This window comes from Phocoena sinus, chromosome 15, assembly GCF_008692025.1.
Source record: "Phocoena sinus isolate mPhoSin1 chromosome 15, mPhoSin1.pri, whole genome shotgun sequence".
In the NCBI taxonomy this organism is placed as follows: domain Eukaryota; kingdom Metazoa; phylum Chordata; class Mammalia; order Artiodactyla; family Phocoenidae; genus Phocoena; species Phocoena sinus.
In genome coordinates, this window is record NC_045777.1 from 86,793,801 (window position 1) to 86,821,144 (window position 27,344).

The 27,344-nt window shown below is 54.1% G+C and overlaps 1 protein-coding gene across 1 annotated transcript in view; it reads left to right on the plus strand.

The window, feature by feature from the left end:
• MAD1L1 (mitotic arrest deficient 1 like 1) overlaps window positions 1–27,344 on the plus strand; it is a 311,083-nt gene that overhangs the window by 52,348 nt on the left and 231,391 nt on the right. The window contains 1 exon segment of the mRNA XM_032605902.1: window positions 17,255–17,341. Within this exon segment, the coding sequence (XP_032461793.1) occupies window positions 17,255–17,341 (87 nt within the window).

Sequence of the window (27,344 nt, forward strand, 5' to 3'; positions counted from 1 at the left end):
GGGTGGAGAAAGCGAAGTTCAGCAAGGCGCAGTAGCCCGCCCAGCCAGCCGCGGGCCCTCCTTGGGGACCTGTTGCTTTCCCAAGGTTCTGACACCTTTCTCTGGCAGGTTTGGAGAGCGTCTCACTGGTGAGGACTCCCGTCTCTGGGTGTCTGGCTCCCCACAGCCCTTTGTCCCTACGTGGTGTCCCTAGAGGCCAGCTGACTTGGTTTTCAATTCCCTGTTCTTTGCTCTGCGGTCTGCTGCCTCTGCTGAGTAGAAAGCCTTATAGGTCAACTGCTGGGTCAACCTTGAAGGTCACGGCTGAGAGTGGGTGTCAGGAGCAGGGACCCAGCATCTCCGAGGGTGCAGGACGGGACTTGATTTCCCCTTTGGTTCATGCGCCCACGTCCACAGTCTATGGCCCAGGGTGGGACACACCTGCCTTTGCCTCCTTGTTTACCTTCCACCTGTGGCCCTGGGGTGCCACCTGCCCACCTCGGGGTTGCTTCACGTTCTGAGCTCACGTGGGCCTTTCCTGTGTCACCTTGGCTGTGTGAGCTGCACTTGCTTCCTCTTTGGCCAGTTCTGGCTCATCCCCCGCAGCCCTGTGGCAGCGGTTCTCGTGGGTAGCAGCTCTGCCCGAGGGTGCTCCGCGAGGGGCCCCTTTCTGTTGGAGGCCCTCGTCACAGGGCTTGATGATGGGCGTGGACTCTGGCGGAAGGCCCCTCCGCTCCCGCCAGGCCTGGTTCTGCTCGGTCCTGTCTCCCGGCTCAGCGGCTTTGCTGTCGCTTGTGGTGTGGACATGCCGTGTCGTGCCTCGGGCCGGCAGTGCCCTCTCTCCTGGAGGCCGGCCTGCTTGTGGTATCCTAAGCCCTCCGCTTGCCACCCCTTTTCTGAGCTCCTGGCTGAAGTTGTGTTGGGAGCTATCATCCAGCCTTCTTTTTCAGTGTTTAAAGCATTCAAAAGATCAACTTTCCCAGAGTGAGGGAACAGGGAGAGAAAATTATGGCATTTGTTTGAAAGGTTCTGAGAGCTTTTTTTTTTAACTCAGACAGTTCAAAGAGCGCCTCTTGTTAATCAGAGGCATATTCTGGCATCCCTGGGGTGGTCATACTGGCTTAATTGGAACCCAGGCTGCTCTGAAGTCCTTTTAATCCTGCCTGAGCTGGGAGGAAGAGTTCGAAGACAGCCACTGTAAATGTGAAATTTCTTCATTTTATTTACGTGTGTCTGGGGACCCATGTAATTCGTTCCCCTGAAGCAGTTCAGCTGAGTTGCTGCTCGTGGATGGCCAGGTCAGACCTGGACTTGACTGTGCTGGGGCGGGAGGCCAGTGCCGGTTCTCCAGGTGGCCGCTGCCGCCTGAGCCAGGGGACGGCTGGGTGGCTGGCGCTGTGGACCGCAGCCCGGACCTTGCTTGTGGCTGTGGCTGTCCTTATGGAGATGCCGCGGGCGAGGGAGCTGGTGGTTGTGTCGAAGTCCCTGAAGGGTGACTCGTGAGCCCGTTCTGACAGAGGCCAGTACGGTGTGGCCTCCTCGACCCCCTCTTCCGCAGAGGGATGCACAGCTCTCCAGCCACAGACCAGAGGCTGAACCGTCACGGGCTTGTCTTTATCGTGTGTGTCAGCCTCACGAGCCACGGCCCTGTGTCTGCAGGTCCTAGCCCGGCCGCACAGGGTGTGCAGCGGCCTGGCCCGTACTGTCCTTCCCTCCTCAGGCTGGGGTGCCCAGCCAGGCTCTCGGTTCCTCCCTTTCCTCCCTTTCTCCCTCCCCGCGAGCGGTTTTATGGACTCTGACTGTCATTAAACAGGTGTGCTGTCTTCATTTTGTATTACCTGGAAATCCATAGGTACCACCTGTCAATGACAGATGATTGGTAAAGTTCTGGGTGGGGTCAGGGTGTTGGGCCTTGTCCTGGAGGGCTCCACCGCCAGCCAGCAGAGACGAGAGCCACCACAGGGGTCCCGTGGGCTTCCCAGGTGACTGCCGATGCCCTCCCGCTGCGGCTCTGCAGGTGTCCCTGTTTCGTAGTCCAGGGAGGAGGCGGAGCTGGGCTTGGCCTTGACCCGGGACCCCAGTGCAGTGGCTGCTCTCTTCGCGCTCTGATCCCTTCCTGTTAACCGGCACTTTTGGAGCTGTGCCTGCAGGCGTTCAGAATCTCCTCATGTCTGCCCTGGAATGAGGCTGGGGGAGATGAATGTTCTCATGATATGCCATGTATTTATACAGAAATCTATGGTAGCAGTAAGTGAATCAGAGGTGGGAATGTTAATTTATGTAAATCTTCTTCTTAGTGAGTTCATGCTGGTAGCTGGTAACCGCCACGTAGCTTTCTAAGTGGACACATATAACTTTGGTTATGTGTTCTGTAATATTGTCTGTAATCATAGTAGTATAATGCTCTTCCAAAGCAAGTCCTTTGTATGCGGTGTTTTCTTGACAGCCCCATGTGGTGGATACTATCATATTCATTTTCCTGAGGAGGGAACTGAAGTTTGGAGAGGTCAATGATTGTCAGACGTCGCATAACTAGTGGTGGATGGAGTTAGGATCGGAGATGGTGACTGCTTGCTGCCGCCTCTTTGTGCTGCTGGTAGTTCGTGGAGTCTGCTTTTGGCACCCGTCACCCATCTACGTGTCGTGTCGGAAGGTGGAGAAGCAGCTCTTTGAAGAGCTGTGCACCTGATTGCCTCTCTGGATTGGCCAGAACCCCTCATTCTTTCTCTGAAATGTCCTGATGGATTTCCACAGCACAGCAGATGCTTGGGACGTAGGCTAAAAATTTGTTTTAAACATTTTGAAATGCATTATCCATTTCCATCACCATAAAGAGGATGTCTTTAAAGAGTAGATACAGCCCCCTCTGTACCCAGCCTCAGGTTAAGAACAATTCCTTTGAAAACTCGCAGACCTCCATCCCATCCCTCCTCCCGCCTCCCAAAACCAAGCCCCTGCGTTTTGTGTTAATCGTGGCAGGATGCGCCACCAGTTGCAGCGCTTCCTCGCTCGGGCCGCCCCCCCGGAGGTGGTGCTGGTCCGTCCGCGATGAGCCTGTTTCTCTGCCCGTTGCACACGTTATTGTAATCACATGATTGAATTAAAGACTCTAGAGTCTGGTGAAAGATGTGTGAAGAAAGCAGGGTTTCTGTGAAAACAAAGTTGAATGCTTTGGAAAGTCTCAAAGGAAAGTTGCTAAAAAGAAGCTGTTGAATAAAGTGAATTGACTAAAAAAGATTAGGAGAAAAGCTGTAAACTTTAGGAAGATGGCAGGTGTCCATTTTAAAGAAACAAAGCTAAAATCATGGATTATGATTTGTGGTTTATGCAAAATATATAAGATGAAACTCAGTTTAGTGGACCCATATTTGGAGAAGTTTGCAGCTTATGGAATGATTGTATATTTGTAACAGTTTAAGTTAAAATGTTTGAGATGCGTATTGATTACCTACTTTAGCCAACTTTTGGGATCAATGACCAGTCTTGATTATTTCAGATAGGAAGCTTGTTATTAATATATTTTTGCCCCACTTATAATGCAAACTATTCTTATTGTTATACTTAGCTAAACAACATTTAGAAATTATATATGATTGTTTCATTGTAAGTGATTATAATTAGTTTTTAATGCCTTAATTCATCATGGAATAATTGTTTTCTTTTTAGAAAAATTTTGTGTAGTATCTGATTCTGCAGTGTAAGTTTATAACACTAAGTTTTAAAAAGCTATTTTCCCGATAGGTATTTTATTTCCTTGGTATAAATATTAAAACCTTTTAGAAAGGTATGTAGTGACAAATCGCCTGTTCCACTTTTGTTCTCTCCAACAGGAAGCGGCTGGCGTAGTGGGCTCATGTTCTGCTTCTCGTATTTTTATTTAGCAGTCCCATATTAATATAAAAAGATTCGTTGTCCTTTTCTCTTTATATTAAACAGATTCCATTGTATGGGTGGACTGTAGTTTATTTAACCAGTAATACTGAACTTCCGACCCAGTGGTCTGAGTTCAGACTCTGGTAGAATTTAGTTGGATAGTTATTGTTCTGGAAAGGTATCATGATTTTTCATTCATTCAGCTAATATTTATTGAAGGCCAGGCATTATTCGAGGTTCACAGCTGGTGAAAAAAGAGAATAAAATAAAAAACAGTACCTTGCTTTTATGGAGCTTGCATTCTAGTTGAAGCAGAAAGATGACAAGTGGGTAAACAGGTAAAATACGTAGTATCTAAGATGGTGATGTTTTCTATGAAGGAAGACAGTGCAGGGAAGAGTGAGACAGGGTTTGGGCTGAGGGTGGGAGAGGAAGTGTACGGTTTACAGGTTTAAATAGGGTGGTTGGGGCCGACCCAAAATGAGCTCGGTAACATTTGGGCAAAGACCCGAAGGAGTTGATGAGGGAGCGTGCCACGTAGGTCCCTAGGGGAGGAGTCTTCCAGAAGTGGGACATGCAAAGGCCCTGGGGTGGGAGTGTGGCTCCAGTCCAGTGGGTCTGAGAGGCAGCTGTGGTCGGTCCACCTTAGGCCTCACAGGCTCCGGTGGGGACTTGGGCTTTTACTTAGCATTGGGGTGGGGATGCGCTGGAGAGTTTTGACAAAAGAGGCATGTGATCTAGCTTACATTTTGAAGTAACCATTGTGGTGGTTGTGTTGCAAGCAGCAGTTAAAGGGTGAGTACGAAACCAAGGGTGATTACGCTGCCGCGGGGCTGACTCGGGGGAGGTGGGGCCCTGGGTCACGCGGTGGCAGAGCTGGTACGAGTGGTTGGATTTGGGTGTGTTCTGAAGGTAGATCTGACAGGATCTGCTGTGGAGGAAGTGTCAGGGATTACAGGTTTGGCCTGGGTAACAGGCAAGATGGCAGTTCCACCTCCCGAGGAACAGGGTTGGCGGGGGAAGGTCAGGAGTGTGGTTGGGCTGGGCTGAGCCTGGAGGCTCCTCGGGCCGCAGGTGGTGTGGAGTGGGCAGGTGGGCACCCTTGGCCGTGGTCGAAGCCGAGGAGTCTCCCGACTGTGCGCCGGCGCTGCCGGCGCGGGGGCTGGGGAGCGAGGAGAAGAAGGTAGTAGCCTGGGCGTGGGGTCCAGAGGGTGCAGAGTACGGGCATGGGGTTAATCTCAGAGGCTGTGCCCACGGCCGTGGGGGGGGGGGGCAGAGGGGACCGGGTGGCCCTTGGAATCGGGAAGGCCCGTGGATGTGCAGTGACCTGGAGAAGCACACGCCTTTCGGTACCTCTCTTCCCGTCAGGCAGGCGGTGGGGCTGGTGGGCAGAGGGACCTTGTCTCACGTGGAAACCACCATTGGTCACAGGGGAGGGCTGTGACCTGATGAGGGTCCCCGGTGCTGGGTGCACCGTGTGGGCCTTCGGACGTGTGCCCGAGACGGCATCTATTACTGGCCACCTCTCCGTGGGGAAAGAGTGACTTGTTCTCTGTGCATCTGGGAGGTGGGCAGCTTTAGAAGATGTACGATGGCCACTGTCCACCATGCAGCCAGGGTGTCGTGGACTGGCCCCAGGCTCGGGTGCTGAGAGGGACTGATGCCCTTTTTGTCCCCTGAAGGTTGGGTGCTTGTGGCCTCAGGACCAGTTAGTGGTCACAGCCTTCCTTTCTCTGCAGTGTCTGATGCCAGCTCGCGGCCGCAGGATTGGGTGCTGCTTCTCCCGGCCCTGGGGTGTGGACCGGGCTTTGCCAGTCGTTGGTGACGTGAATCCTTCCCGACCTCCCCACATGACCGTGTCATGTTTTCATAAAACCCTGGCTTAACAGGACATTCTGTGCCTCTGTGACTTTTCAGTCGTGAACGCTTACTCTCCGTTTGGGCTTTAGCACCAAGTTTCGCTGTGTAATGTTTCCTACTTGCAGTTCTTCATAGTTTCTGCAGAGACAAACCTGCGAGGGAGCCCACCTCACTTGGGAGTATCCCCCCCGCCCCCACCCCGACGTAGGGCCCTCTGACGGAAGCCCACCCTCTGGGCTGTGGCCCTTTGCACTGTGGGCTTCTCTTGTGGAAAATAGCGCCCTCAAAGAGAGCTTGAGATTTCTCGCTTGTTAATTAGTTTTGTGGTTGTTGCTGTTTGATTCATCTTAGAAATTGGAATCCTCTGGATCTCATGTCTTTCGGACCCATTGAAATGGCACTTTGAGCTTCAGCAAGAGATCTGGCATCTGCTGTTAGGAGCCTCAAAATAGCTGCCGCTGGGGCTGGAATGCCTCTGCCTCGAAAATAGACCACTGGGCTCAACTCCCTAGGCCTCCTGTTTTGCTCGCAGCTGAGTTTGAGTCAAAATTCAGCTGCAGGTTGAACAAAGCCTTTTCCTCCTCTGAAGCCCACCAGTTAGGGTTAAAAGGCTTTGCAGCTGAAGCCAGAGTTTTAACAGCAGATGTCACAGCTTGGGCTGCAGTTGGGACCGTCACTCTCCTGTCGTCTCTGAGTTGGAGGATCCTGAGGCCCTCTGAAGGCCTGCCACTGTTGGTGAAGGGTGGGGTGGATGGGTCTTCCTGGCGATGCGCCTCTGCCCATTTGGGCTGTGGCGATACCTGGCCCGACTCCTGCTGGATACAGGCGTGTAGCTAATCCCCAGAGCGCACTCGGGAAACGTCTCCGAGTAGGTCTAGCCGCACAGCAGGTCGGGAGGTTCTGAAAAATGAACCCTCTTCCTGCCAGTTGGAGGTGCTCTGGCCTCTGGCCTTTGATTTGATGTGTGGTGAAGGCTGCAGTTGTTTAATAATCCTTCATGATTCATCAGCCCTTCAAGGACTTCCCTCCGTCCGCACTTGGAGCTCGTGACGGGTGGGTGGTAGTGGGGCCGCGGCTCGCTGTTTCCACGGAACGAGGTCCCGATTCCTGACTCCCAGGGCTTCTCAGGTTCGCCCGTCTGCCTGTGTCCCCAGCGCCCTGGGCTCGTGCTGTGCTGAGCGTTCACTGCAGGAGTCCTGTCTTCTCTCAGCCCCCCTGCTTCTCCGGTGGCCTTCCCGCATAGGGAGCGTGCTGTGTGTGCTTCCCCAGTTTGCATCCGTGCGTAGGCGAGTAGTGCGTAAATTCTCGTCACAGTGCACATGAAGGTAGAGATCCCTTTGATCGCCACCGCCGGTCTCAGCCCTGACTGGAGGTATCAATCTGGGGTGAATCTTCCTAGGTTATGTTCTGTAAATATGCACACACATGGGTGCCTTTCTCTAGAAATAAGTGTAGGTGCGGTTTTGTACCTGAGCTCTTTCCCTGAGTGCCTCTGGGGGCCGCCCGACTCGCGGGCTCCTCCAGGACGGGGAGAGTGTGCTTCTGGAGGAGGGGGTCTGGGCGCTCGTCCTGCGTGCAGTGCTGGCCAGGTGGTCACTAGGCTCTGAGCAAATGAATGCCCTCCCCATGGCCCAGAAATCAGTGTTGCCCCTCCTGCCCATCCCCCTCCTGCCCTCCCCCATCCCCTGCTCCTGCCCATCCCCCTCCTGCCCGCCCCCCATCCCCTGCTCCTGCCCTTCCCGCTCCTGCCCGCCCCTCATCCCCTGCTCCTACCCTCCCCGCTCCTGCCCTCCCCCCATCCCCTGCTCCTGCCCTCCCCCCTCCTGCCCGCCCCCATCCCCTGCTCCTGCCCATCCCCCTCCTGCCCGCCCCCCATCCCCTGCTCCTGCCCAGTGTGTGGTCCTTGCGGAGCATGCTGTTCCTCTTCCTTCCTGTGCTCAGCTGTCAGCCTCGCAGAGCTTGGAGAGCGAGGGTGGAGGGATGCACAAGCAGTTACAATACACCGCACGCGTCTGCCTCATTCTCCGCCTGGGTCAGGGCTCAGGGGCAAGAGGCCTGGGCCTCGGGAATGGCGTGCAGCCCCTCAGCCCCCATGCGCCGTGTAGAACCAGCCGTCCACACCTGGCCGGCGGGCACAGTGACGGAGCCAGAGCAGGTGCGCTGGTCCTGGGCGTCCTGACGGGCTGTCCCTGCGGCCGCTGGGCCATGGTGGTTGGGGGCTCTTTGGAACAACCCACGAAGATGCCTTGTGAGCGTGATGTGCGGGCTCAGCTGACAGCTGGCCACCAGTTCCGTGGCTCCTGGCTTCCACAGCTGGAGAAGTTCTCACAACAAAATTATAGACTCTTTTTGAAAAAAGGAACAAAATACCAGGAATCCCACAACCGGAATGTGACTCTGCCTGTTCCTAAACATCTTCTTCCAGTTCTTACCTCCCCAGGGATGTTTTTACTCGAACTGCCCTTAATCTGGTTTCTGGTTTTGCTTTGTTCAGTGTCCGTATACACTTGTTATTGTTGGACTGTTCCTCACGTCACTTACACTTACTGTCTCGATGGCGTCGTGCATATGGCACAGTTCCTACACCTAGTCTGCAGTTGTTGGACACGACAGCACAGAGTCAGGGACACGGCCTCAGCCTGGCGGTCTGGGTGTGGGTTACTCTTGGCTCTCCTGTGCCCCCGCGTCCCCCGCTGTAGAATCGGGGTGCTGGCAGTGCCGACCTCCTAAGGCTGTTGAAAGGGTGACGGTGTAGCGTCCGTAGGTGCTGAGAATTCCTGTCTCAGAACGTGCAGTGATTCTCCCGTGTTACAGTTCCGCCTCAGAAACAAACTTCCATGACCGCGGGAACTTGCAGTTCCCCCTGCAGTTGTGTGATGGAGCAGCCCTGTTCATAGCAGCCTTGCTGTTGTGTTTTCATTAGTTACTTCTGGTTTTTGTATCGTATTTTGTGTTGTATTATTATAATTATTTTGAAGGAGATGGTTGATGATATATCAAATCGGCAAAACGTCTGGTACCCTTTTCTTACATAGTAACCACAGCAGTCACTTGATTTCAACTGTTAGTTTCCAGTGTTCTTGCAATGGCATTTGTAGGTAAATTACTTTGCTTTGTCTTCTGGGATTCCTCTTTTAGATTTGGACCAAGTTCTGAAACAATATTTGTCTATCAAATTGACAGAGAGCCTCAGGGAATGTTGTCTTTGTCAGGTGTGTGGCAGATGGTTTTCTGGGTGGCCCAGAAGTTTTTGGTGTCTTGCCTTGCAGCGTTATACGATTGTTCTGCTGTGCGGATTTCTCCGTCTCTGCAAATGCTCAGTGGTTGTAAGTTGTGCACAGTAATCACTTGTTGGGGGGCCTTCGAGAGGGCGGAGGAGTGAGACGCGGAGACCGCCTTCCTCCCCACAGATACGTCAGAGCTACATCTACACGTGGAACAGCTCCTACAGAACACCCACTGAACGCTGGCAGAAGACCTCAGACCTCCCCAAAGGCAAGAAACTCCCCACGTACCTGGGTAGGGCAAAAGAAAAAGGAAAAACAGAGACAGAAGAATAGGGACGGGACCTGCACCAGCGGGAGGGAGCTGTGAAGGAGGAAAGGTTTCCACACACTAGGAAGCCCCTTCGTGGGCGGAGATGGGGGTGAGCCGGGGGGAAGCTTCGGAGCCGCGGAGGAGAGCGCAGCCACAGGGGTGTGGAGGGCAAAGCGGAGAGATTCCCGCACAGAGGATCGGTGCCGACCGGCACTCACCGGCCCAAGAGGCTTGTCGGCTCACCCACCTGGGCGGGTGGGGGCTGGGAGCTGAGGCTTGGGCTGCAGAGGTCAGATCCCAGGGAGAGGACTGGGGTCGGCTACGTGAACACAGCCTGAAGGGGGCTAGTGAGCCACAGCTAGCCGGGAGGGAGTTCGGGTAAAAGTCTGGACCTGCCTAAGAGGCAAGAGACCATTGTTTCATGGTGCGCGAGGAGAGGGGGTTCAGAGCACTGCCTAAACGAGCTCCAGAGACGGGCGCGAGCCGTGGCTATCAGCGCGGACCCCAGAGACGGGCATGAGATGCTAAGGCTGCTGCTGCCGCCACCAAGAAGCCTGTGTGCGAGCACAGGTCACTATCCACACCTCCCCTCCCGGGAGCCTGTGCGGCCCACCACTGCCAGGGTCCCGTGATCCAGGGACAACTTCCCTGAGAGAACGCACGGCGCACCTCAGGCTGTTGCAGTGTCACGCCGGCCTCTACCGCCGCAGGCTCGCCCCGCACTCCATACCCCTCCCTCCCTCTGGCCTGAGTGAGCCAGAGCGCCCAAAGCAGCTGCTCCTTTAACCCCGTCCTGTCTGAGCGAAAAACAGACGCCCTCAGGCAACCTACACGCAGAGGCGAGTCCAAATCCAAAGCTGAACCCCAGAAGCTGTGTGAACAAAGAAGAGAAAGGGAAGTTTCTTCCAGCAGCCTTGGGAGCAGTGGATTAAATCTCCACAATCAATTTGGTGTATCCTGCATCTCTGGAATACCTGAATAGACAACGAATCATCCCCAAATTGAGGAGGTGGACTTTGGGAGCAACTGTAGACTTGGGGTTTGCTTTCTGCATCTAATTTGTTTCCGGTTTTCTGTTTATCTTAGTTTAGTATTTAGAGCTTATTATCATTGGTAGATTTCTTTATTGATTTGGTTGCTCTCTTTTTTTATGTATATATAATTTTTCCTTTTTTTCTGTTTGTGAGTGTCTATGTGTATGCTTCTTTGTGTGACTTTGTATAGCTTTGCTTTTGTCCTAGGGTTCTGTCTGTCCGTTTTTTTTTTTTTTTTTTAGTATAGTTTTTAGCGCTTGTTTTCATTGGTGGATTTGTTTTTTGGTTTGGTTGCTCTCTTTCTTTTTTTTAATTACTTCTTAATTTTTAAATTTTTAATACTTTTTTTTACTTACATAACTTTATTGTATTATTATTTTTTCTTTCTTTCTTTCCTCCCTCCCTCCCTTCCTTTCCTCTCTCTTCTTGTGAGGCGTGTGGCTGACAGGGTCTTGGTGCTCCAGCCGGTTGTCAGGCTTGAGCATCTGAGGTGGGAGAGCCGAGTTCAGGACGTTGGTCGACCAGAGACCTCCCGGCCCCACGTAATACCAAACAGTGAAAGCTCTCCCAGAGATCTTCATCTCAACGCTAAGACCCAGCTCCACTCAACAACCAGCAAGCTACAGTGCTGAACACCCCATGCCAAACAACTAGCGAGAGAGGAACACAACTCCACCCATTAGCAGAGAGGCAGCCTAAAATCATAAGTTCACAGACACCCCAAAACACACCACCGGACGTGGTCCTGCCCACCAGAAAGACAGGATCCAGCCTCATCCACCAGAACACAGGCACTAGTCACCTCCACTAGGAAGCCTACACAACCCACTGAACCAACCTTACCCACTGGGAGAAGATGCCAAAAACAACGGGAACTACGAACCTGCAGCCTGTGAAAAGGAGACCCCAAACACAGTAAGTTACACAAAATGAGAAGACAGAGAAATACACAGCAGATGAAGGAGCAAGGGAAAATCCCACTGGACCAAACAAATGAAGAGGAAATAGGCAGTCTACCTGAAAAAGAATTCAGAGTAATGATAGTAAAGATGATCCAAAATCTTGAAATAGAATGGAGAAAATACAAGAAATGTTTAACAAGGACCTAGAAGAACTAAAGAGCAAACACACAATAAATGAAATTAAAAATTCCCTAGAAGGAATCAATAGCAGAATAACTGAGGCAGAAGAACGGATAAGTGACCTGGAAGATAAAATAGTGGAAATAACTACTGCAGAGCAGAATAAAGAAAAAAGAATGAAAAGAACTGAGGACAGTCTCAGAGACCTCTGGGACAACATTAAACGCACCAACATTTGAATTATAGGGGTCCCAGAAGAACAAGAGAAAAAGAAAGGGACTGAGAAAATATTGGAAGAGATTATAGTTGAAAACTTCCCTAATATGGGAAAGGAAATAGTCAATCAAGTCCAGGAAGCACAGAGAGTCCCATAAAGGATAAATCCAAGGAGAAACACGCCAAGACACATACTAATCAAACTATCAAAAATTAAATACAAAGAAAACATATTAAAAGCAGCAAGGGAAAAGCAACAAATAACACACAAGGGAATCCCCATAAGGTTAACAGCTGATCTTTCAGCAGAAACTCTGCAAGCCAGAAGGGATTGGCAGGACATATTTAAAGTGATGAAAGGGAAAAACCTACAACCAAGATTACTCTACCCAGCAAGGATCTCATTCAGATTCGACGGAGAAATTAAAACCTTTACAGATAAGCAAAAGCTAAGAGAATTCAGCACCACCAAACCAGCTTTACAACAAATGCTAAAGGAACTTCTCTAGACAAGAAACACAAGAGAAGGAGAAGATCTACAATGACAAACCCAAAACAATCAAGAAAGTGGTAATAGGAACATACATATCGATAACTACCTTAAACGTAAATGGATTAAATGCTCCAACCAAAAGACATAGACTAGCTGAATGGATACAAAAACAAGACCCATATATATGCTGTCTACTTCATACCTAGGGACACATACAGACTGAAAGTGAGGGGATGGAAAAAGATATTCCATGCAAATGGAAATCAAAAGAAAGCTGGAGTAGCAATTCTCATATCAGACAAAATAGACTTTAAAGATTATTACAAGAGACAAAGAAGGGCACTGCATAATGATCAAGGGATCAATCCAAGAAGAAGATATAACAGTTGTAAATATTTATGCACCTCGCATAGGAGCACCTCAATACATAAGGCAAATGCTAACAGCTGTAAAAGGGGAAATCAACAGTAACACAGTCATAGTAGGGGAATTTAACACCCCACTTTCACCAATGGACCACTTGCACCAAAATGTAAATAAATAAGGAAACACAAGCTTTAAATGTTACATTAAACAAGATGGACTTAATTGATATTTATAGGACATTCCATCCAAAAACAACAGAATACACTTTCTTCTCAAGTGCTCATGGAGCATTCTCCAGGATAGATCATATCTTGAGTCACAAATTAAGCCTTGGTAAATTTAAGAAAATTGAAATCATATCAAGTATCTTTTCTGACCACAATGCTATGAGACTAGATATCAATTACAGGAAAATATCTGTAAAAAATATGAACACATGGAGGCTAAACAATACAGTACTAAATAACCAAGAGATCACTGAAGAAATTGAAGAGGAATTCAAAAAAACCTGGAAACAAATGACAATGAAAACACGATGGCCCAAAACCTATGGGATGTAGCAAAAGCAGTTCTAAGAGGGAAGTTTATAGCTATACAATCCTACCTCAGGAAACAAGAAAAATCTCAAAGAACCAACCTAACCTTACATCTAAAGCAATTAGAGAAAGAAGAACAAAACAACCCCAAAGTTAGCAGAAGGAAAGAAATCATAAAGATCAGAGCAGAAATAAATGAAAAAGAAATGAAGGAAACAGTAGCAAAGATCAATAAAACTAAAAGCTGGTTCTTTGAGAAGATAAAATTGATAAACCATTAGCCAGACTCATCAAGAAAAAAAGGGAGAAGACTCAATAGAGTTAGAAATGAAAAAGGAGAAGTAACAACTGACACGGCAGAAATGCAAAGGATCACGAGAGATTACTACAAGCAACTCTATGCCAATAAGACGGACAACCTGGAAGAAATGGACAAATTCTTAGAAAAGCACAACCTTCCGGGACTGAACCACAAAGAAATAGAAAATATAAACACATCAATCGAAAGCACTGAAATTGAAACTGTGATTAAAAATCTTCCAACAAACAAAAGCCCAGGAGCAGATGGCTTCACAGGCGAATTCTATCAAACATTTAGAGAAGAGCTAACACCCATCCTTCTCAAACTCTTCCAAAATATAGCAGAGGGAGGAACACTGCCAAACTCATTCTACGAGGCCACCATCACCCTGATACCAAAACCAGCGGCCATGGCTCACGGGCCCAGCCGCTCCGCGGCACGTGGGATCTTCCCGGACCAGGGCACGAACCCGCGTCCCCTGCATCGGCGGGCGGACTCTCAGCCACTGCGCCCTCAGGGAAGCCTGTGGGGCTACTTTGTACCTCAGGGCAGGACTCTTGTTTCTAAACTGCTGCCACGTGCTCCGGACTCTGCCAGTTGCTCCCCCGCTTCCAGGAAGGCTTCTGCCTGGAGGGTATCGCTGCCCCTCGGCTAGTGAGGGGCCCCGCAGAGTGTGTGGCCGTCTGTCTGACAGATGCTTCTCCACGGGCTCTTCCTGCTCTTTCAGGTCTGAGCAGACTTGGCCCAGCCTGGAAGGGGAGTGAGGAGGAGGCCGGTCGTCGTCATGCTCCCCCAGTCACCCTCTGGGCACCCGTCTGCCTGTCCCACATGGCGTTGGCTGGTCCTGGGCCCATGGGGACTGGGGGCCTTGCAAAAGTAGACATGCAAGTTGCTTCATTGGTTTTAAATAAACTTCCCATTGATTTAATAATAGTTTGCATACTCCTTTGACTAACATAGAAAAATAGAAAACAACTTAAATCTCTTAAAAGTGTTTCAGAAAAAATATCTCTTGGCTTAAAAGGGTTTACTTGTTTTGCTTACTTATTTTCCTATTAGTATCTTTAACTCCCTGAGGTTGGAAAACATTAGGAAGCTCTGAAAAGAATGGGGAATTGGCATTCAAGGCTGGTTCAACCTCTCCCCCTCCTAGGTTTTAGTTTCTCAAGGTCTTCTACTGGTAAACATCTTTTCAATGTAAGTATTTTCTTTTTTTTTTTTTTTTTTTTTTGTGGTACGTGGGCCTCTAACTGTTGTGGCCTCTCCCATTGCGGAGCACAGGCTCCGGACACGCAGGCTCAGCGGTCATGGCCCACGGGCCCAGCCGCTCCGCAGCATGTGGGATCCTCCTGGACCGGGGCACGAACCCATGCCCCCCGCATCGGCAGGCAGACCCTCAACCACTGCGCCACCAGGGAAGCCCCAATGTAAGTATTTTCTAATCACAAAGTTGGCTTGTGTTCAGGGCAGAGTTAGGGTAGAAATCTCGGCACTGTGCCTAGCGGTTCTCACACGTTGAGGCCACGTCCTCGCAAAATGTCTAAGAAAGGGTTTTTCTTCTGGTGGCCAGGGAAGGGCCTCCATGAGGTGGTCTGAAAGGGAGAGATCGTGGAATTACCTTGGGAGGAATGTTGATGCCAGAACCCCTGTGTGTGACGAGTGGGGCCATGGGCCCCCTCTCTGCAGGGGCTGCGCCGGGCTGTCAGGACGTACCACCGACAAGCGGACGTCTTTGGGCTAACGTTCTAGCGATGGCAGACACCGAGAGACCCCAGACTGATAGCAGAGGTGGTGGTGCTGTGCAGCGAGGGTCGTGATGGGGTGGGGAGAGGGTTGGGGGCTTCTTGGAGGAAGTGACATCTTTCCTGAGACCTCTCTTTTGAGACCGAGCTAGGCTCGGGGAGACTGAGGGAAGAGCTTTGCAGGCCCAGGGTTAACAATCGCAGAGTTTCGGGGAGCAGGCGGACTGCCGTGTTCAGGCGGCAGAGGAAAGTCCGGTGGGAGGTGAGGAGGCCCCAGGGGCCCTGCGGTGCAGAGTCTGTGGGCCCTGGACTCGAGGCTCGGTTTCAGCAGGTTTCTGTGAGCGGTCCTTGGGTACGACGTGACTGCAGGTGCCGACTTCAGCAGGAGGGGTGAGGAGGCCAGAGAGTGCTCTTGGAAACTGGGCAGTGCGCTGGCTCTGGGGGCCGGGAGGAGGGCCTGTGGGTACCGAGCCGTGGCCCCTGCGTAGCCCTGGGCTCTGGCTCCGGCCCTTGCGCTCACCTCCTCTCGGCCGCTGCACACCAGCGAGCCGTCTAGTCTGCGTGCCCCATGCAGGTGTCAGGACTGTTTGCACTCCGCTGGGAGTTCCATTCTGTCTCTCAAAGACATTTTACAAATAAAATCAGCCATTTAACAAAATTGAAGTATAGTTAATTTACAATGTTGTTAGTTTCAGGTGTACAGCACAGTGATTCAGTTAAATACATCTATTCTTTTTCAGATTCTTTTCCAGTATAGGTTATTGCAAGATATTGACTATAGTTGCCTGTGCTGTACAGTAGGTCCTTGTTGTTTATCTATTTCATATACAGTAGTGTGTATATGTTGATCTCAAATTTCAAATTTATCCCCCCCTCCCCACTTTGGTAACCATGAGTTTGTTTTCTATGTCTATGGGTCTATTTGTGTTTTGTAAATAAGTTCATTTGTATCCGTTTTTTAGATTCCACATGTAAGTGATATCACATGATATATGTCTTTCCCTGTCTGGCTTAACTTCACTCAGTATGACAGTCTCTAGGTCTATCCATGTTGCTGCAAATGGCATTATTTCATTCTTTTTTTATGGCTGAGTAGTATTCCAGTGTGTGTGTGTGTGTGTGTGTGTGTGTGTGTGTGTGTGTGTGTGTGCACGCACATCTTCTTTATCCACATCTGCTGATGGACACTTAGGTTGCTTCCATGTTTTGGCTCTTGTAAATAGTGCTTCAGTGACCATTGAGATGCACGTATCTTTTTGAATTAGAGTTTTCTCCTGTCCCTCTCCCAGGGGTGGGATTGCAGGATCATATGGTTGTTCCATTTTTACTTTTTTGAGGAACCTCCATACTGTTCTCCATAGTGGCTGTACCAATTTATATTCCCACCAGCAGTGTGTGGGGGGGTTCCCTTTCCTCCGCACCCTCTCCGGCATGTCCTATTTGTCGACGTTTTGATGATGGCCATTCTGACCTGGTGACGTGGTACCTCATTGTAGCGTTGATTTGTATTTCTCTAGTAATTGGCGATGTTGAGCATGTTTTCGTGTCCCTGTTGGCCACCTGTATGTCAAAGCCATTCTTGGTGTGTGTTCTCCCGAGCCGTGGTGCTGAGCTAGAGGAGGGGGTTCAGACTGAGGCTTAGTGCTGCTGAGCGTGGGTGGCCTTTGAACCAGCCCTCAGTGTCTTTGAGTCTCAGTTTCCCCATTTGCAAAATGGAAACAGTAGACAGCAGGGCTGCTCTGAGCATTAACTGAGATCGTTAAGCTGGAATGCTTCTGAAAATTACAAGGCACTGGGCATGTGTGTATCTGTGTGGTTGTTACGTTGCTGCTGTTCTCATACCTGGATTTTGAAGCGGAAGGGAGGAAAGGCAACTGGAATGCACTGGGCACCTCCTCTGCTTGCTGCCTGGTAGGTGCTTTTAAACCTCGCTTCAAATCCTCTGCATGGTGACATTGTTGTGTATCGACCCTATTTTTACAGGTGAAGTAAAATCAGGGCTTATAAAAGTAGTGTCCCCAGTGTTACGTGGCTAGCGGCTGGCTGTGGTGTGAGCCCAGCTGGCGGTGAGAGCACAGCTCCACACCCCGCTGCTCCGGGGATGGTGCACAGGCCCTAATTCGCCCCAGGCCTGTGAACTGCCAGTGGCTGGCGTGGCTTTGGGCCGCCTTCTCGTGTCAGCCAGTCCCCCTTCAGGGCACAACCAGCACTGACATGTGTTCTTGATCCCCCCAGGACCCCAGAGGACCTGTCCAGGTTCATCGTGGAGCTGCAGCAGCGCGAGCTCACCCTCAAGGACAGGAACAGCTCCATCACCAGCAGGTAGGCCTGGCGGCCCATGGTTTTGTGGCGACATGTCCGCTTCGGAAAGCAGGGTGCCGGTGAGTGTGCCCTGGCTGAGGAGTGGCTGTGCTTCACCATCCCTGCCTCGGCCTGAGTGAGCGGGAGCTGGGGCAGCGGGTGTACTGTCATCTGGACGCTGTGGCAGATCAGCCCTGGAGCCCTGGGCTGGCTTCCAGGGCATGGGGTCTGGGAGGAAGACGTGCGCCCCACCAGGAGCATTTGCGTCTTTGTGGAGGCGTGGGCTCTGAGTGGCCCCATGAACGTGTGGAGACCTGGAACCTGGGTTGAAGTGTCTGAGTGTTTGTACGTGTGTGGACTTGTGTCCTCGGGAAGGGTCCCACGTAGCAGCACAGCCGGGCCATTCGTGTCCACGCCCGGGCAGGCAGCTCTGACTCCCTCCAGGCCCTGAGGAACTGGTTCCATACCAGTTCTGCCTCTGACACCTGCTGGGTGCCCCAGGAGTCAGTTCAGCTCCGCCACTCACTCCCAGGTCAGCCACACCCCACAGGTGAGGGCTCGGTCCCACAAGGCGCGCCTGCCTCGGGGTTCCCAGGCTACCCGCACTCCATCTGACTACAAATTCAGGGTCCCCCCAGCCCCTCTCTGCCGGTTTGCTAGAATGATCGACAGAACTCAGGGAAGCACTTTATTTAGGATTACTGGTTTATTACAAAGGGTGCACCTGGGATCAGCCTGCTGGGAAGAGATGCATGAAGTGTGTGTGTGGGGTGGGGGCAGAGCTGCTGTGTCCTCTCCAGGTGTGCTGCCCTCCCAGCTCCTCCTTGTGTCCAGTGACTCGGAAGCCGCATTGTTCAGCAGTGTCTATGGAGTTTCCTGCTTGATTAAGTAGGAAACTTAATGGCCAATCATGGCCATTGGTGATTCACTTGGTCTCTATCTCCGCTCCCCTCCCTGGAGGCGGGGCGGGGGTGGAACTGAAAGCTCCAACTTCTCTTCTGCTGGTTGGTTCCTCTGGCTTCTCCCCCGCCCTTCCTGCCCAGGGCTCTGGCTGAAGGGGCTTGTTCACAAAAGGCACTCACGTCGTTCAGGAAATTCCAAGGGTTTGTGGAGCTCTGTGCCGCGTAGGGCACCAAACCAAATGCTTGTTCCTCACCGAGCTGCGCTTGGACTGTTGCAGGGCTGTCCGCCTCTGTCCCCTGGGGCCCAGGCTGGTTTCTCTCGTGCTTTCAGGGTGGCTGACCAGGTTCTGGGTGTCGCATAAGAGGCGGAAAGAGAGGTCTCCTTCTTGGGTCTCCTTTTTGGAACAAGGAAACCTGTCTGAAGACCCCCACTGGCGGCAGACTCCCCCCACCCCAGTCACTCTCACTGGCCCAAATGGGGTTGAAAGTCTGCCCCAGACCAGGTATCTGTGGAGGATGGTGTTAAACTAGTCAGTTCCCACGTGATTCACTTGAGGGTGGAAAGCTGAGTGAGGTCAGCCCCTCTAGTGGGTGAAGGGCTTGGGGGCAGGCTGAGAGGACGGTGACCACAGAGGGACCCCGGGTACCCTGCACTGGCTGGCTAGCTGGTTGGGGGTGGAAGTCAGCCTGCTCTCCGCGAACATCCTCCACGGCCTCACCCCCGTGCAGTTGGCGTTTCAATAATTAATAACTGAAGGAAGGCTTTCTTATTTGGGGGGCTGATGTCTCTTTGAAAATTGGCTTTTAGAAGCATCTGGTTATGTTGGACATAATCACATCAATTTAGCTTAAAAACCTCAAATGAGGACTTCCCTGGTGGCGCAGTGGTTGAGAGTCCGCCTGCCAATTCAGGGGACATGGGTTCGAGCCCTGGTCCAGGAAGATCCCACATGCCGTGGAACAACTGAGCCCGTGTGCCGCAGCTGCTGAGCCTGTGCTCTAGAGCCCATGAGCCACAACTACTGAGCCCGCGTGCCACAACTACTGAGCCCGCATGCCACAACTACTGAGCCCGTGTGCCACAACTACTGAAGCCCACTCGCCTAGAGCCTGTGCTCCTCAGCAAGAGAAGCCACTGCAACGAGAAACCTGCACACCGCAATGAAGAGTAGCCCCCGCTTGCCGCAACTAGAGAAATCCTGCATGCAGCAACGAAGACCCAATACAGCCAAAAAAAAAAAAAGTTAATTAATTTTTTAAAAAGTTAAAAAAAAATCCTCAAATGATAAAGACTGCCTTTTGCTTTCAAAGCTACTGTCAGATGAAACAGGCATTAAAAGTGATTTGAAATTAAAGTGTTTGACATTTTTCCAGGCGATCCTCTTTATTTTACTTTGAATTTGAAAAAGAATGAACTATTAGAGGAATGGAAACTTGTCTGCATTTTTCTCCCGCCAAACTGAGAGGTACTTTCTAAAATGACCTGCTTTGAGCAGCAGCAGGAAATCCAGCCTCTCAGCTTCGTGAATGTAGCTCTCGTCCGCAGCTCCGGCAGTGCTTTCGACTGTGGTCACACATATGGATTCAGCCGTCCCGTCTCTTCTTTGGGATTGGTTCAGGAATGGACTCTCCGCCTCTGGGAGCAGTCCTTCGTGGTGGCTGGTAGGTCTGCGTGACTCCTGCCAACTTGTCCACCTCTCAGGACCCTTGGGCTCCCTCTGAGAGCCGATGCAGTCACCCAGGAGCAACTGAGTCTCGGGCATCCCGAGAAAGAGCTGTGTGCCTCACCTCTTCTGCAGGATGGGCCCCGGGAGGTGAGGTGAGGTGTGACAGCGCGGGGCACAGGACCTAGGCGCGGCTGCCTGCCCGCCGGGTGGAGGTGCTCTCGGTCCCACCCTCATTCAGCAGACCGGTCCTGACCGCGCGGCCACCCAAGGGGCGCTTCCGTGTGCTGGCGTCGTGCCCAGTGCGTACGTGCGTCATCTCCTTCTTCTCAGGGAGGTCCCGCGGGAGATCTCCCTCCTCCCGGTGGTGGAGCGGATCAGAGAAGCCCGGGAATGTTCTTAAGACCTCAGCCGATAAGGGGCCGTCGGGTTCCTGCCCCATCTGTTCATGGTAGAGTCCCGTGCAGGCCCTGTGAGGAGGTGGCAGGGAGCTGGGCTCCAGTGCCCTCGAGGCCCTCGCCGAGCAGAACGGGGAGAGGACATGTGCGCCGCACCATTCACGCTCGCAGGGGTCTGGGCAGCTGCTGCTCTCACAGCAGCAGGCCGACGGGGCCGTGATGGGGGCGGTCCGTGCGGAGGCCAGGAAACCTCGTGAGGCGGGAACAGCTGATTTCACTTCCTCACGTCTTTAAAGGCAGTTGGGCAGAAATTCAGGTTAGGCGGGAAGAGGCACCTTGGCAAGAGGGTGAAAGCCTGGGGTCTGGCCAGCACGCAGGCAGGCGGGGGTCCGGTCGGAGGGTTCGGAGGGCTGTTTGGGGTGGGGGGCAAGATGGCAGGAGGTGCCTGGTGTTCAGCAGCGCTCAGGAGACCCCAGGTGGCGTGCAGGTGGTGGTGGGGCCAGAGGTCTCGCGGGGTTCTGGTTGGCACCTTGTAAAGCGTGTCCTTCAGGGAGAGCTAATAGTTGTGTGCCTCTCTGTTAGCAGGCTGTCCTGGACCGCCAGGCCAGCCTCTCTGTGCTTTCCGTTTCATGGCCGACCTCGGACAGCTCCAGGGTGCCACTGGTCACTGAGATGAATGGGTGTGTCAGTGCCTTTGGACAGGAGTTTAGTTACAGCCCAGGGCACCTTGCCTTTCTTTTGTGGCCGCCGCAGCACTGGTTTTGGCGCTTGAACGCTGATCCTGTTTCCTTGGAGGTGTGCTGAGGACACGCGAGTATTCAGGGTTTGTGAGCGGCTCTAGGTGTGTCCCTGTCAGTGTTCTCCGTGCAGAGCTCCCCTGACACTACCATGCAGCCGCCTGTGCCCTAGCGGGTCCCAAGAGCATCCTGGCGTCTTCGGGACCCAGCACCTCACTCCATAGCCCTGGCGTTTGCAGAGCCAGGGGCGCTGTGGGCCGGGGTGGACGGGAGGCTGTGTCTCTTTGTGGCTCAGAACCTTGTGGACGACCTCGAAGGACAGGGGAGCAGGGAAGCTTGTGGGGGACACGTGGGGCTGTGATGCCTGCATTTCTCTGCCTTGGTGGAGAGTGGGGGATGGAGTGGAGCGGGGGCTCCTGGGGCCCAGTTCTCACCTGTGCACACTGCGTGGTGGAGATGCTGAGAGTGGTGAAGCTGGCTGAGCCGTTGTTGGTACCCGGTTCTCACCTGTGCACACCGCGTGGTGGAGATGCTGAGAGTGGTGAAGCTGGCTGAGCCGTTGTCGGTACCCGGTTCTCACCTGTGCACACCGCGTGGTGGAGATGCTGAGAGTGGTGAAGCTGGCTGAGCCGTTGTCGGTACCCGGCTCCATCTCACCTGAATGCTGCGCGATGGTGCTGCTGTCCTCTGTTGCAGCAGTCGAGCCCTGTGTTGAACAATTAGGAAGCCACAGAAACAGGGTTTGAATCCTGGTCTGTGAGTCCTAGGAGCTCCACACGGTTTATTTGGGGCTGGAGCCCCAGTTCCTGAGCGGTCCCTGAGAGGTACTACGTGTGGCTGCAGAGAACCCTTGGTCATGCGTGTCTCTGCTCCATTGGAGACGTGCGTCATGGGCCGGCAGGTGTGAGCCTCAGGCTGCATCCTTGATGCGGATTTAGAACCTGCTGTAGAAGCGAGCGAGGAGAAGCCGTGCAGACGTCGTGGTTCTGCCTGCCGCGCTCCGTGCGCTCCTGCCGAGCCCGGCTCTTCGCGGCTGATGATCCCTCTGTACACTCAGCTTCAAAGGCTGCCTGATCACCCCCGAAGCACACCAGCTCTGGGCTGCTCTAATGACTGAAGCTTTTTGTTTGTTTGATAAATTTGTTTATTTATTTTTGGCTGCGTTGGGTCTTTGTTGCTGCGTGCGGGCTTTCTCTAGTTGCGGTGAGCGGGGGCTACTCTTCGTTGCGGTGCGCGGGCTTCTCATTGCAGTGGCTTCTCTTGTTGTGGAGCACGGGCTCTAGGCGTGCAGGCTTCAGTAGTTGTTGCTCACGGGCTTCAGTAGTTGTGGCTCACGGGCTCTAGAGCGCAGGCTCAGCAGTTGTGGCGCTCGGGCTTAGTTGCTCCGCGGCATGTGGGATCTTCCTGGACCAGGGCTTGAACCCATGTCCCCTGCACTGGCAGGCAGATTCTTAACTACTGCGCCACCAGGGAAGCCCTGCAGTTTGTTTCGAAGCTCAGGTCTTTCCTCCTCTGGGCTCTGCATGTCTCAGAAGAGCCCTTGGCCTCAAGCTGTCAGTGTGTGAGGAGCCCTGCAGCGCCTGGAGCCCTGGTCTTGCCTTAGAACTCTGGCCGGTCCTGGACGCCCCTGGGAGCCTCCTGGTGACTTGGCCTGGGCCACTGACCGGGGAGCCGGCCGGCCCCCTCCACATGGCGCTGCCCTCCTCATGCTGGGGGCTCTGGGCAGCGTTGGGAGGAGATGATTGTTGTTTAGTGAAGGGGGCTTGAGAATGAACGGATGGAGTACCATCTACCTCGGGAGGTGGAGCCCTTGGCTACTGTGTTTTCCTGGCATCTGCCAGGTTGATGGGTTTCTCTGCGCCTCCCAGGGATGCTTCAGATCAGCATGACAGTCATGATTCTTAATGTGGCTCTTTTCTCACTTTGTGCAAACCATTTAGTCTGTCGTTTCGAACCTCGGAATACGATTAGGCCTTGTTACCTTTGTCACCTGTGTGTGTGTGAGTTATGGTAGACTCAAGCTGTCCAGAGGCCAGCCAGGCCAGCGACGGGAGCAGAAGATTCCTGATGACCAGCGCGTGGGCGGGAGAACCTGCTCCCTGTGCATCTGTCTGGATTTCGTGCTGTGTCTGACCCGGGCCGGGGAGGGTCTGCAAGCTCTCGCCGGTCTAAACGCAGGCTTCCTGCGGTCCAGTCTTGCCCCACCACGGAGTAGTTGTGTGTCGCCGTGTCCCCATCTTCTCTGCCTCACCTGTGAAGGTGATGGCGATAGGTCGTAGGATTGCCGTGTGAGTCGCCACAGAACCTCGGTAAAGTGCTGGGAGTGTGCCTGGTGCAGTGAGCCAGTGTTGGCTGGGGGTTATGGCCATGGCTGTCACTGTCCTCTTGTTTGAGGTGCCTGGGAAAGTGTGACTTCTGGCGTAGCGCAGGGCAGGGCAGTGGTGAGCTTTCCGGCGGGCTCATTAGGAGTGAGAAGGTGTGTCTTTGGGGGTGGGAAGGGGTTGAAGGTGTGGGCACACCTGAAAGATGGGGATGTGGGGTTTGCTGTGGATCACACGTGGCAGGTAAGACAAAAAGACAAGAGTGAGGTCTTTGGTGAGAGCGTGTGAATGGTGGATTTGCCTCTTATGTTGCTGGAGAACTTAGCAGAAGAGCAGGTGAAGGCAGAGGGAACCGGGAATTCAGTTTTGGATGCGTGGTGATGGCACCAAGAGGCCTGGTCGACAAGCACCTGAAGGCTGGAGAGGGTGGTTGGCTGTGGAGGCTGCGCTTGGCTTAGCCATCTAGACTAGGGGCGCGAGTGTGGATGCGACTCCGCCCATGGCCTACCGCCGGCCAGGCAGGCGGGAGTGCCATAGAGCAGCGCCGAAGTCCTCCTCCCCCTGGACCGAGGGATAGTGGGGCAGCTGGGTGAGAGCTGGCTCAGGCCCACTGGCGCCCTCGCCTGCGGCGCTCCTCGCTCAGGCATCCGCGCGTAGCCCGGCCCTCCCTCCTGGGCTCGTGCTTGGGCAGTTCCTGGTGACGGTGCCGCAAGTGGCACTGTGCACGCCTGCCCTCAACACGCTCCGTGCGTGCCCTGTCCCCCCCTGCCGTGCGAGCCCCCTGGGCCCAGAGGAGGGCCTGGCCCAGCACTGTTGAGCGAGTGGACGAATGAACGGCGCCGTTGATGGTGTGCAGTAACATGACAGACAGACGGAGTGAGGCCTGCGGCCGGGCTGCCTGCGCTGGGCCCGTCCTGGGCCACCAGCCTGGACGTCAGGCGGGCAGAGGCCCAGGTCGGGCTCTGCACGGGCTGGCCAGCCTCTGACCCTGTCCTCTGCTGGGCGGGCTGGGCGCCATCGTGGGGGCCAGGCTTTGCCTCGTTCCTCTGTGCTCCCTCCGTCTTGCATGGTGCCCCAGCTCCGTGGGCTTCCACGGGTTCAGTGATCACCCAGTGGCCTTGACTGGGAGGCAGGGACCCTAGGGAAGTCTGCACCACGGTGCTGCCCACGGGCCACGGCCAGTCTGTCTCAGCCTCTTGCCAGGGTGGCTCGTGTGTGCCCTGTGGGGACCTTCCCAGGCCCTCTTGACCCTTCGTCCCCCAGGAGGGCGCTGAGCCTGGCAGGGAGAGCACGGGAGCCGCAGAGAAGCCGTCGTGGAGGATGGTCTGCTCCCGTCCCAGGCAGGGGTGGTTTGAGCGAGCGCCAGCCGTCCCCCACCTGGTCTCACGCTTGCCTTGGCCTGGTTACTGTCCCCGCAGCAGTGGCCCCAGGGGTTTTCAGTGATGAAGACCAGGGCCTCGCCTGTCCGGTCAGCTCTTGGTGCCACTCGACGTGAGTGGGCTTTGGCAGGAGGTGTGGAAGCAGCCTGTGTCCCAGGCTCGTCTCCACGCGTTCCTCCGTGGTGGTCGTGTGGCGCGCGGGTTCCAAGGACGCCGTGGGGCACGCCGGCCATGAGCTCGACGGTTCTAGACCGGGAAGCCCCTTCTTCAGGCCAGGCTGAGCTCCCACAGCTGGTGCTGGTCACACGGCTCACACGGCATGTGGCCACAGGGAGGAGCGCCGAGACGTGTGTGTGTGTCTCCGGGGTGGGGGATGGAGTGGCTCCTGGCAGACACACAGCCCCGGACTGTCGGGCTCTGACTTGTAGCTTCATCCCCGCACCTTCCTTCCGACTACTGGCTGTGAGATCTTGAGGAAGCTCCAACTTTATGGAGCCCTCGTTTTCTCTCCTGCGAATCGGTCATGATGACATTTATTCACATGCTGACCGTCTCCCAGGGCCCTTTTAGGTTCTCTGAGAGTTGGCGCTGGGCTGCTTTCCGTGGCTTGCTGCTTCAGTGCAGAGGCCAGAGCACAGCCGTCTAGGGCGGCCTAGCAGTCTGTCCGGGGTGGACGGCGCCATCCAGCGGGACTCTCTGCGGTGCTAGCAGTGGTCCACGTGCTGTTGGGGGCAGTGGCCGCTGGCCACACGCAGCTCTTGAGCACTTGAAATGTGGCTGGTGTGACCGAAGCGTGCGTTTAAGTCACCGCGTGTGGAGAGGCTGTCCTGCCTGTCCCCGTGCTGTCAGCTGTCCTTTCCTCCCGGGCTTGCCTCGCTCTTCACAGCACTAACCTGACACATTCGTGTGTTGATCGGTGGGTTAACATTTCTCGTGTGCTTCTCCCTGTTGGAATGTAAACTCCATGAGCGTACAGTGACTTCGGGGGGCTGTGCTGCTAGAATCGAGGCCTAGCAGTTGTTTGTTGAGTGAATAGTAAATGTCTTCTCCTCTCTCCCCTGTTAAGACACGCTGTTAAGTCCTGGTGGGGTGGGAGGGGGACATGTGCTGGCTCTTTGGGTGCCTGTGTCCCTGCCCTGGCCCAACCAGGATCGGGGCAGGCGGGACGTATTCGGTGCTGACCCTGGAGCGTGGCTGGTGCTTCCGTTTGTCCAGTTGTCCATCAGTCCCGCCCTCCCTTGCTCTGGTGCATCAGGTGTGGCAGCAGCTGGAGTGGATGAGCTGGCATGTCCAGCTGCCTGCTGGCCGGCCTGGCACCGGCCTCCTGGGTCCCAGCCCCTGCCCCGGCCGCAGTGCCCGCCAGCTCTCCCCGTCATCCCCTTGGCCTCGCTTTGTGGCAGATTGATGGCTTAAAACCCACTAGCGAGTGAACTTGGCTGTTCTGCTTTATACCTAAGTGATGAGTTATCTGGCATCTGGGAAGGTACTTTGTGCTCCAGGTTTGTGCCTGGTGCCCGAGTGGGGCTGGCCAGTTTCCCTAGTGGCCGCGGCGCTCGGCAGTGTCATTGAGATCATGTCTGTAAAAAGCGCTGGCTGCTTCATGGCGTTACGTGAACCTCAGTGGGGTGAGTGCCTGCCATGTGGTGCGTGCGTGCGTGTGTGTAGACACATACACAAACACGTGTACATGCTCACATGTACTCACACGTGAATATGGAAGCACTGAGAAAATATAAGGCTGTTTGTTCCCCGGGAGAGATCTTTTCTTACTTCCTGGCTACCTAGTAGACCAAGGAACGTTTCTTAGAGGAACTAGCTCTTGTATTAGATCCGGCCGGAATTGTGGAAAACAGCAAAACCCCAGAAGAGAGCATCCGGGGTGACCCAGAGCTGGGGCATCTGCAAGAGGGCAGCTGCTGGCGTCTCCTGGTGCTTGCCTCAGACCTCGGCCGCCGTCCCCTCCAGCTGCCGGTCCTCAGTCTGCGGTTGGGCTGGTCCGCCCGGTGGTGGACGCGGATGAAGGGCTCCCGGCCCGGCTCCCAGGGCGCGTCCCGGGGGCACCAGCTTGGAGAAGCTGCCCCTGTCCCCGGCGCCCCTCCTAGTCCCACCCGGGCCGAGCGGCACCGGCTCTCAGCAGCCTGTCTGGACCGTGGCGGGCGTGTCTGCCGGGTGCCTGGGCCAGGCTGACGACCGAGGAGGCAGGACACGCGTCTGCCCGCGACACTGGCCTCCGCTGGGGCCGGGCGCCTGTGAAGGCTTCATTTCCCTTCTCTCCAAAATGGGGTTGGCACGGTGTCTGCTTCCCGGGGTGGTGGTTGCTCTGCACACGTGGCTCGTGGCAGGAAGCCGTCGTCTCTGTCGCTACTGAGCCAGTTCCCCCTTCTGTGGGACAGGCTGCCACAGGAGGGCTCGCCAGCCCACGTCTGGTGCCCGCGCGCTGACACGGACCTCTCAGGAAGTCAGGGTGCTTCCTTCCCTCCCTGGTGGTGTGGGAAGAGCTGCGGCCGACGCCCCAGAGCTGTGTCTCTTAAGGGACGTTAGGGGCCAGCCTTGCCGCGTGGGGCCTGCTTGGGGTGTTGGGGCCGAGCACGCTCCCCTGTGCCCTCCCGCCGTCTGGGGCGCC